This window comes from Limulus polyphemus, unplaced genomic scaffold, assembly GCF_000517525.1.
Source record: "Limulus polyphemus unplaced genomic scaffold, Limulus_polyphemus-2.1.2 Scaffold68, whole genome shotgun sequence".
Lineage (NCBI taxonomy): Eukaryota > Metazoa > Arthropoda > Merostomata > Xiphosura > Limulidae > Limulus > Limulus polyphemus.
In genome coordinates this window covers 169,069-180,791 of record NW_013665678.1, presented here as the reverse complement: position 1 = coordinate 180,791, position 11,723 = coordinate 169,069, and the positions used below count along the sequence as shown (strand labels likewise).

The 11,723-nt window shown below is 33.9% G+C and overlaps 1 protein-coding gene across 2 annotated transcripts in view; it reads left to right on the top strand.

Moving 5' to 3' along the window:
• LOC106465446 (adhesion G protein-coupled receptor L3-like) overlaps positions 1 to 9,523 on the top strand; it is a 36,236-nt gene extending 26,713 nt beyond the window's left edge. Inside the window, exons 13-16 of one of the 2 annotated variants that reach the window (XM_022393728.1) lie at positions 1,169 to 1,337; positions 2,459 to 2,614; positions 5,116 to 5,197; positions 7,847 to 9,523. In XM_022393728.1, the coding sequence (XP_022249436.1) occupies positions 1,169 to 1,337; positions 2,459 to 2,614; positions 5,116 to 5,197; positions 7,847 to 8,676 (1,237 nt within the window). In that variant the 3' untranslated portion in view covers positions 8,677 to 9,523. Of the gene's footprint in view, positions 1 to 1,168; positions 1,338 to 2,458; positions 2,667 to 5,115; positions 5,198 to 7,846 lie in introns of both variants that reach the window. The other variant, XM_022393736.1, reaches the window with a different exon arrangement.
• Positions 9,524 to 11,723: the final 2,200 nt, after the last annotated feature.

Below are 11,723 nucleotides of genomic sequence, written 5' to 3'. Positions count from 1 at the left end.
TTGGCGGTGGGTAATGATGACTAGCTGCCTTCCCTCTAGTCTTACACTGACTAAAGTTAGGGACGGCTAGCGCAGATAGCCCTCGTGTAGCTTTGTTCGCGAAATTCAAAAAAAACAAACAAACTAAATCTGGAAGATATTAAGTTCAATAAACAATATTTTTTTTACTAAATCTAAATCTGGAAGACATTAAGTTCAATAAAACAATATATTTTTTTACTAAATCTGGAAGATATTAAGTTCAATAAAACAATATTTTTTTTTACTAAATCTAAATCTGAAAGACATCAAGTTCAATAAAACAATATCTAAATCTAAATCTAAAAGACATTAAGCTCAATAAAACAATATTTTTTTAACTAAATCTAAATCTAGAAAACATTAAGTTCAATAAAACAATAAATAAATGTTTAGCATTTTCTTTTGCTGCTCTAAATCGCTAACTTTAAAACATGCTTTTTGTTTTTGAATCCAAATTACCGAAAAAGAAAACATACGTGAAATGCACCGCAAACTTAATTATATTACATTTTGATTTAAATATATGCTAAATATATGTTTGCTTAGTAGCATACTATATTTCAGCGTTTGTTATGCTCTCAAGTAACAAATATTCTCCTCAACAATTTCATGTTTAATTGATAAATGGCAACAATGTACAACAACAATTATTAATGTTCAGTGGGAGATATTGCATCTAAATTATTTGTTAATTTAAATGGCGAGGGAACAAAAATCTAATTAGTAATTAACAATGGAAATCATGATTGTTTTTTTATTAAGCGTATTGCACAATAAGCTATCTGCATTGTAACCATCGCATGGATTAAACCTAGAATTGTAGCGTTATAAGCCCTCAAGGCCACCACTGACACATCGAAGGTGTGGGGATAAAGTGTGTCGTGGATTAGGTCTTTATACAGATTCAATCGAATAAATATATGCGTTTTAGCAAAACAAACTTTTAAAACGTTTTCTTTCTTTACTCAAAAATATAAGTTCACTATATTAAAAAGGGAATTCTACTTGTGACAATTCTAAGGCCTCAACTGTTCAGATGAGATTTGATGTCTGAATGAAAAGGCTAACCATAGCTGTATTTTTCAATAATTAAACAAAAATGGAAACCTTGAGAAGTCATGTACCTTCAGTTTCTTTGGTGTTTCAGAATATGGTGTCGAGAAGCTTTGTTGATCGTATTAGTAACGAGTCTAACATGGGGTTCAGCTCTGTGGTTTCTGTTCGAGGGAACATCTCTGACAGCATACGTGTTCGCCGTCCTCAACTGTCTTCAGGGTGTTATAATATTTATCATATTCTGCATAAGAGACCTCGAGGTGAGACTTATTCTAAATGTTTGTATAATGCCACATATTTAAACCTGCTCTTATATTTATAAATAAAATAAATATACGGTAAAATAAGTAATAACATTCAACGTTTAAAAATGTACAATAATTTATTGTATGAAGTTAAAATTAAAATATACAATTAAAAACTCTACATGTTTCGGTGAAAATAAGTTCCACCATCTTCAAGAGACCAGATAAAAAAACGCGGGAAAATTCATATTTTATTTCTATACCAGCAAGTGTACGTGTATAATTTGCATATTATACAGCGCTATCTGTAGAATAGATCTCCAAAAATTCATTTCTGTGGCACCAGGGCCTAGATCAATATTCAAAATCATTGTATAGAATTTTTAGTTGTATATTTTACTTTTAACTTCATACAATAAATTATTGTGTAGTTTTAAACGTTAAGTATTCTTATTTATTTTATTAAATCTATGCACAAGAATGGTCATAGAATATATTATAAATATAGTTGTTCTCAAGTAATCCATCTGCCGCTATATTTTTTTTACAATGTATAAGCGATGATAATGCTAATAGTTTTAGAGTGGGTTCAACAATATAATGATGTTTAAATTAACAAGTTTACCTAAACTTTGAAAATAGCTTCTACAAACAGATGTTTCAATTAACACGTTTACCTAAATTTTGAAAATAGTTTCTACAAACAGATGTTTCAATTAACAAGTTTACCTAAATTTTGAAAATAGCTTCTACAAACAGATGTTTCAATTAACAAGTTTACCTAAATTTTGAAAATAGCTTCTACAAACAGATGTTTAAATTAACAAGTTTACCTAAATTTTGAAAATAGCTTCTACAAACAGATGTTTCAATTAACACGTTTACCTAAATTTTAAAAATAGCTTCTACAAACAGATGTTTAAGTAATCTAGCAGCTCCTCCCGTATGTGAGCGTAAAGTTGTTTTACATTAACTAACAGTGTATTCGTTATATTATGATGCTACCTCATTCAATTCAGTAAAATTCATTTTACAGATAACAGTGCAGATACCAATCGATATAAAAATTATCTGAATGAAATAACTGCAAGTTAAATTAAACATATCAAAATGAATAACTGGCTCTGACCTTCTAGGTTAGAAAGGCTTTCTGGAAAACCCACCATCAAGTTGATTGGCTACCGAAATGTTGCAGGAAGTCTAAAACACAAGATAGCCAGCCGAGCCTTTACGTCCACACGAACGGCTTAATGACCGCGGCCCCTGTCCCGTCAATCAGCGGCCAGCATAGTGTGGGTAGTCCTGTTCTTCCCACCCCTACTTCTGTTACTTCCTTGTCCTCAGGTACACGTCCTACCTTTGCACAAGTTTTGTTTTGTTATTACGTTTTCGAAAATAAAAACATCCCCTCTGTTGTTGCTTTTTCGTATTTTATCTCGTACATTTTTGTTAATTTCTTGTTATTTTTTTGCATGATTAACGACTTATTTTTAATTCATCATCGGATTGTTTGTCCGTTCTATTATAAAAATTCAAATTAAGCTTAAGTTGTTAAGTACTGTATGTTAACTCGTATCATCATTACAATATAAATAACAGTAGAATTTGTTGTTGATGTTTTTTAAACCAATAAAGCAAACATTAAAGAGTTACTTATATTCTATGATATAATTAACTACCATAAGAAGTTGACTTACCATAAGAGTTTATTTTTTTATTGTATGAATTTTTATTGAAAATCTTTTGATCGACATATTTACACGCAACATCCAGCCTATGACCACTTTGGCAGCATGGTAATCATGTCATTAATAGACTATTTGTTGACGATTACAATGATTAGTATACTTTTTTTCAAAACGTTTGCATATACCAATGATTCGGTTTTCATGTGTCGCGGTTCCGACAAGTGCGCAACGTTTTCAGGGATTGGTTGACTTTTAAAACAAGAAACTTCATCCGTGGGTGTGTTTAACTCCTTCCCTCACGTGCGTCGATTTCACTTCTTATGCAGGCGTGGTTAACACCCTCACGTGCCTCAATATTTCTTCACATACGAGCGAATTCAACCCCCCTCACGAGCGTCTACATTCCTCATATGTGTATACATTCCTTCAGTGACCTTAATAGTACTTTACATGTAAGCGGTTTCGTCGATGATTTAGAGATTAGTAACACAAATAGATTATATATTTTTGAAAATGGGTAAACAAAAACTGTGTCTTGCATACACACACACATCTATTTATATTTTATTAAGTTTTCCTATCTACGACATGATGAATATTAATGTGTGTTAGAAAAATGAAGCGAATGAAATACTATAAATAATAGTTCATCCAAAGTCATTAGTACACATGATTATGATATATATTTATGTGTATTTTGTATTTGCTGATACTGAATAAGTGTTTTGATGTGCATGTATATGCTAGCCAATGAGCTTTTGGATCAGACGGCACACTTCCGAGAATGAGTGAAGAGCCTTTTATGGTAAGAACGGTGTTTCACATTTTGATTAAGTAACGGTGTAAATCTTAAACTCTGTTTATGGTGAAAAAAGTCTGTGCATTAAGAATTGAACGGAATAATGCTAACGTTTCCTTTTTTTCTTTCCTTATGACCTGGCATGGCTCGAATCCTGCCACCGAACATGCTCGCCCTTTCAGCCGTGGGGGCGTTATAATGTGACGGTACTATTCGTTGGTAAAGAGTAGCTCAAGAGCTGGAGGTGTCGACTACCTGCCTTAACCTCTAGTCTATCACTGCTAAAACAGGAACAGCTAGTGCACATAGCCCTCGGATAACTTTGCGCGAAATTCAATAAATAACGAAAGAAAGAAAGTTTTTTTCTTAAATAGATTGTTTACAAAGCTTTTCTTATTGTAAATTATTTCATATCAATAAATACACAAACTTTAGGCATTATCAACAACCTAGTTAGAAGTAGATGTCTTCTGACATTTTATTACGACAAACAATGTGTTCTGTTTTAAGATAGTAATCATGGTTGGTGTTTATTTTGTTAAGAATTTATATATACTTTTGTGTAGGCTTTATTTTGGGAATTTGAGCACCAGACCTAGATAGCGTTAGAAAAGGGTGTAAACTATAGTTCCGACTTATGAAACTGGGACACGTATATTGTTTAACTTATTGTATTTATTTCGTCTTAATGTAGTTCCAAAATTACGGAAACGAAATAAAGTTTCTAGATTTGTATTTACTGCTGAAGTAACTTTATTTAAAGGTTGTGCTTTTCCACAAAAGTGTAACATGAAAAACTGTTTGAAACAGCTGAATACATACCGAAGGACTGCACATGTCTGCATTTATAAAGTGAATATTCTAGTTCACATCTAAGTTAGATTAGAGCCCGTTCTCTCTTTTTTAATATGCAGTAGTGGTAGTCTTTTTGTAGTCTGTCCCGTGATTGAAACCAAGAAATCGTTTTACTATTCGCCTCAGCTACTGCAAATTTTGACAATTCTAACAAACTAGCTAACTCCTAGACCATAACTTGAAGAAGCAATTGGTAACAGTAAAATCACTGTGAGAGTATATTACGTATATATGTACTTCGCAGGGTTGGATTTTATTTTCCAGCATTCTGGACAAAATGCACGATTTCTGTATTGAACATCTACATTTTTGTAAGTGAAATAAAAAGTTTTTCGATGTTTCTCAAGCTCCTCGGAAATTTTATTGCGAACTCAAAGAACGAAAAGACAAAACACAAACCTTTTATCTATTAGGTGAGTTCTATCTGACATGTATTTGAATTTACTTCTAGTTACCACGCCCACCATGGAGGTTATTGAAGGACCATCAAACGTGGGATACCAGGTCAACCATCATGAATTCTATCACACCAGGTACGTATAATAACATGCAAAAAGATTATTGTTGCTAATATGCATTGGCATAAAATGTAACATATTCCTAATAAATAACAGTCATCATTACCTAAAGTAACCATATGCTGAGATGCAGTTTCATTGACTTTACAATATCGATATGGGAGATGACTGTTTATTTAACTCCATAGTCAGTCTCAGGAAGCAGTAATTCTGAATAACATATTTGATGTTCTCACAGTTCAACTTGTATCCGTACAAGGAGGTAGCACCAAGTAACTGTGTCACATATGATGTTCTCAAAGTTAAACTTGGATCCGTACAAGAAGGTAGCACCAAGTAACTGTGTCACATATGATGTTCTCACAGTTAAACTTGGATCCGTACAAGAAGGTAGCACCAAGTAACTGTGTCACATATGATGTTCTCAAAGTTACACAGGATCAGTACAAGGTAGCACCAAGCAAGAGTGTCATATCTGTTGTTCTCAGTTTCACCGGATCAGTACAAGTTAGCAACAAATGTCACACCTGTTGTTCTCACAGTTTAGCCGGATCAGTTAGCAAGAAGTGTGTCGCATCGGTTGTTCTCACATTTTCGCCGGATCAGTACAAGCTAGTAAGAAGTGTGTGTCACATCTGTTGTTCTCATAGTTTTATCCGGACACTGCAAGGAAGCACCAAGTCAATGTGTTACGTCTGATGTTCTCTTGGTCATAGAAAACCAAAACTACACAGCGTCAACCGTGCACGTCATATCTTATTCATTAAACTTACAGCACACTGAGTCAGTTGAGTGTGTCACACTTAATGATCTCACAGTTAGGCAACGTCCATATCAAGTATATCACTGACTATGTGTGTGTGTTGCACCATATACTCGAGAGTTAATCACGCGTTACTAGATACGGTACCACATCTTAGGTCTAAGTTACACAAGATAAACATCAGGTGTAACCAACTGTGTGGACTTGATGCAGACACCACTTTTGTGTCCGTGGTGTTATTATACCTAAGTATATCCAGAGTACTAGATTTTAGTTCAATGTATGTTTTCTATGAAAATGAAATGTTTTTATTTGTAATATATTAAGAATGAGAAACTGAAGTCTGATTTTTTTTCTTGTAAGTTTAACTCTACAGACTATCTACAACAATAACAACAAAATCAGAACTTCAGATTATCTTTCTCGAACTATAAAAACAACAATGTAGTTTTGCAAAGACCACGTTCAGGCATCACAGGAAAGTGATGCTGGGCAAGAAAGAGAATATCAATGCTTATGCAGAGTGGAAATGAAAGTAGAGCTGGTGCTTTACAGTTAAATTAATGCCATATTACTTTATTTTGAAAGTGAACGTAATTTAGTGGACTTTGAGAAAGATCCACATTAAAAGTCAAATCTGAGTTAATGCTTGATTTCCTAAGCCTTATTCGATGACGAGGAACCCACTTTGAGGCTAATAATGGCTGGAGACGGCTTGAATGGGTAATGAAGAAAAACTTTAATATAAGTTTAACATAACAGCAAATGTACAACGTTTCGACAAGGTTTTGTCATCATCAGGTGCTTGAGTCTTATAAATGCACAGACGTAATGTATACCAATGCAAGCTGGTAAGTCAATAAGTAAGAAGAGGAATCTCTCCAAATTTCAAATGGCTATGTTAGTGGACATACATCTAGAAGGAGCACCGATGTCAAAAATCATTTATTTCAATAACTATTAAGAGGTTTACCAACAGTGGGAATCGAAAAGGAATTTACTGGTGACTAACCAAAAACAAAGAATCTTGTACAGGATTATAAATGCAACTGGAGTTAGACTGTATCTCAGTTGACTAATTCCTTCAATAGTGATCAGAATTCGGCTATCTAAAACTGTACTTTGCAAATAACTATAAAACTTTCATATAGAAACCATTAATCACGTTCGAGTTCAGAGATACTTAAAGCACAGACTGTAAACAAAGTGATTAACTGAAAGCATGTAATATCGATTAAAGAGTCGTTTTTCAAAGATTTTCTACACTGAGGCACCGTAAAAATATCGAGAAAACCATAGACCTTGCTTTTGTTGATCAAACTGTGTAAGCAGCTGAGGGTGGTAAAATAGTGGCAGGGTTTAGATCCTTTGATTAATTCGAAAGGCTGAATATCATCCATAGCTTAGCTGATTTTGTTCATCACACATTGATTCATTTCTATCTTGTTGGTCACGGATTCTTTCGAAAGGATATTGTGGCAATTCACTATGTTCATTTTGTCCAAAATCGTTTCTAAATCGTTTGATTTAAAGGAATGTTCCTTAACCAACGCAACAACCTGATTGGGCATTTTTATGATGAACTTAAATAACACGTTCGCAACCGTAATCAGTTGTGAACCAATTGGAGATCGTTCTTCTCGATGAATGGGGTATAATTAAATACAGGAGTATAATAAAGTGGAGAATCAGTGTAATTAAGTATTTGTTTAATATTAAATTATAATTTAATGTATTTTAGTAAGCATTGCACTTCAAATTAAACACATTGCATTTTAGACTTAAACAGTTTAAATTAAACCTTATTTTTAAGTCTAATTTAAGATAGAGGTTTATTGTTAAAAGTTACTTTAATATGGTTGAACATGTGTTTTATAATTTTCTTTTTCTTTGCATTTTAGATCTCCCATTTATTCCCATGGTGGGTTTACAAACTGACGATCTCCGCCTGAAAAATTGGCTTTCTGCTTCTTATAGGAAAATGAATCAAGGCAAGAGAAGTGTTCTTTTAGTGGATCGGGCTACCTTTATAGGCGGTTCTTCATCCGTTGATAACTCCGCATTCTTAAGATACCCTTCACAAGGAATGATTACAACTGTAGATCGACCTCAACAGATATATCCTCATCACCCATGTGACACGTATCCATCACGTATAGATCATGTTTACGAAACTGTCGCAGCAGATTCTGTAATTAGACGTAAAAACGGTGCTAGTAATTCATGGGCAACACAAGATAACGACGAAGAATCCTCACAAGTAGAGAACTGGCCAATACGAAGAGTTCTGAAAGACGAATTAGTATCTAAACATTGCGATCATCCCTTTGAAAGCACCTCCATGCTCACTTCTCTTGGGGCTCCTCGCACTCGTCACCTAACGTTATTTCCAGAGGGCTATCTTCATACCCAAAATGCTTATAGTGGCATAAGTAGTCCCTCGGATTCGGACGTCTCTGGTAGCAGCTCGGAGAATGAACAGTATGGCATATCGTCCTCTGTCAGCCCAGATCTTGCCAGTACGTCCAGTGTTGATGTAGCACCCGATAGTCAACTCCTACAGAGCATGCCCAATTTACACACGTGGGAGGGAAGTTCAACTCCCTCGTTCCCGCATGTGCTCAAGTATCCCAGTGACAATACAGTTTTGAACCCTGGTGTTGGAGAAGACCCAGAGGAGATTCGAGCAGCCTGTTGTCCTACTGAAACTAAACACAGTTATGAAAGGTGATATGTATTTTTCGTAGTGGCTCAAAGTAACAACTGTACACGAAGGGAATTAAAACTTCGCTTGTGGCTAGTCAATCTATAATTGTGTAATATGTTGCTTCTGTATATGATGTAGAAAGGTGATGTACCCATTCTCGGGGTGCAAGGTTCACTGATCTTATTTACTCAGTGTAAATACTGTTGTTCATTTCAATGGAAAATTAAGCTTGTACTGCTCCCTATATTTCAGGTGTTTTAGTGGTTGATGAGCACATTATTTTCCCATATGTTACTTGACATTTCTTATGTGTTGTAAGTTTATCATCTTGTAACATGATACACTTACTGCTTCATATTTTGTGAATGACTTCTCTGATTACTTAAAGTAATGAATTATTAGCCTAATTTGAAAATTACGAAGCAAGATAATAAGGATTTCTTTATCGCATGTGTATAATCCATATAACTGTGTATAAATATATATTTTAGCTGTAGCAAACTTTGAAATGGCACATTGATTTCTTTCTATTATTTATAATTTTATTTTTACTTTTTTATTTTGAAATATAACAGATCTAATTAAAAATCGACAGATAGGATACGTATGTAATGTTCAAAGACACACACACACACATACAGTAATATAAACTGTGGAGTTAAACTCTTGATTGAAGTGTAGATAAAAACTCGCGTTTTTCTTACGTGTGGAGATTTAATAAGTGATATGCAGGCAAGACACTAAAACAAGTAACATTACTGGGTCTAACAGTTACTGCCAAAAACGCAACTGATCACGTATTGAATTCTTGATTTATAAACTAAGCATTCTCATAAATTAAATAGCCAAGATTTAGTTAGCTCTGAGACTCTTCAGATTTTATGGGATTCAGCTAGGAAGTTTGAAAACAATAAATGTAAAAAAAAATGTAATAAAGGAAAATAACAGAAAAAATATTCATTTTTTTTTCACAATATAAGCAGCAGGGATGTTTGTCCTATGATGACAAAAATTATCGTCAAACATTAGGCATTAACATTTCTATACAAATACTGGAGTAAATGAATACTAAAAAAAGTTTTCTTTTCGAACAACTGCTGACAAACCTTATAATGTTACTTCGACGGAAAGTTAAGAACTCGGATTAACTCATAATTTAAAAATAAAATATGTTTTTTACGAAATGAATTTGGAAATTTTTCTACAGAAAAATTATTTCTGCATGCGTTTAGTAACAATAAAACATTGATGAGGAAAACGCATTTTCGTCGTGTACAGTTACAACTTTAATCATAGAATTTCAAGTTATTTCAAACACTTTATTTTATTATGGCGTTTGTTACCGTGGCGATTCCTGATGCCTCACTGTCATTGGATTGTAGATACTTCAGACCAGCATGCGGAATCTGTTTTAAAACAATTGGAGCATATGTAAGCTTATTTTTATTGATTCGTATTTTGATCAAGATAAACAAACACAGTACACTTGTAATCGACTGTAAGTTATGGTATAAAAACCATGCAAATGATTAAGTACGAGCAGTGTAACTAATTTAATGTTCCTAACATGGATACACCTTGTAAAACTTTAGATACCAATCGCATTACAGTGGGCATTCTAGATATCAGTACTTACAGCAGAAAGAGGCAGGCGCCACAGGTACATTTCTCACATGACACGACAGACAGTAGTTAGGGAGCCCAACCTGCGCCTAAAGGGGTCTGAGTGTGTGAAGGGAGAGGAGATCAAAAGGTGTATGGAACATCCTTTGAGACTGTGTGGTCACGTGACGTCATAGTTCCACAGAGTGGCGCCAGAGAGTAGAAAATTCCAAAATGGGTTACTAGGAGGCGGATAGTTCCGAAATGTGCCACTAGGGCTAATGGTTCAAAACTGCGCCACTAGGGGTGGATACTTACAAATTATACGACTAGATGGCGAGGAGATAATCTATGAGGCAAGGACAGAAGTTTTATAATGTGGTTCATCGCGAACCACTAGAGGGTCTGAACATGAATGATAATCTGTATCATGTTATAGAACAAAAAAATAAAGGTTAATTTTCAATAGATTTAATGCGTTATAAATACTGCATTATTGTTAGGTTCAACTTTCTAATTTATAGTTTCACTTTAACATCACTTATAATAAAAGTGTTTGAAATTGCAAAGAGAGTATTTTATGTGTTACAGATTGACTAATAGAGTGTATTTCTAGGCTTTCACACATATATTAGTTTCATTTACAACTTAGTCCTTAAAAGAACTAATTTCTCTAATTCACATAAAACATTTAATCTCTAGATATGTTTTCTATCTACCATACTGTTGTCTATACACTAATTTATCTTACAGTCTACATAGTCCTGAAAAGGGATGTGTTTCATTTCTCTTCGTACTAAAATGTTCAACTTGATATTTTCATATGAACTATTAAAACTGAAGGTAATGCTAGTATGTTGAAACGGCAAAAATAGACTACACGACTGTATTCAATTTATCATAACTTATATAGTCCTGTTTTCTTTCTAAAAACGTAAAATTAATATTTCATTATAAACAGTTTGACGCTCCCCAGTGGCACAGCGGCATGTCTGCGGACTTACAACGCTAGAATCTGGGTTTCGATACCCGTGGTGGGCAGAGCACAGATAGCGCATTGTGCAGCTTTGTGCTTAATTACAAACAACCAAGCAAACAAACAAACAGTTTGACTATCTATACAGTGTACTTTATGATTATCCATATATTAGCTTAACTTACAAAATACGTATACGACTTTTTTCCATGTTAACCCGAAACATATAAACTCTAGATATATAAAGTGTTAACTCAAGTTGTTAAGTCTAAAGGAAAATGAACAGAATGGTCATATGTTCATCGTCGTCTCTGAATTACAACAGAGTGTGTTAGAAAGTAAAAAGCTTTGTTATAGTTTGACTAAGTGTATACTTCAATGCTAACATTAAACATTCAAACTTTAGATTTATATCATATAAAGCGTTAATTAAAGTTGTAAGTCCGAACAAAAAAAAATGGACAGTCTATTCAACTCATAACAAAATTTGAAT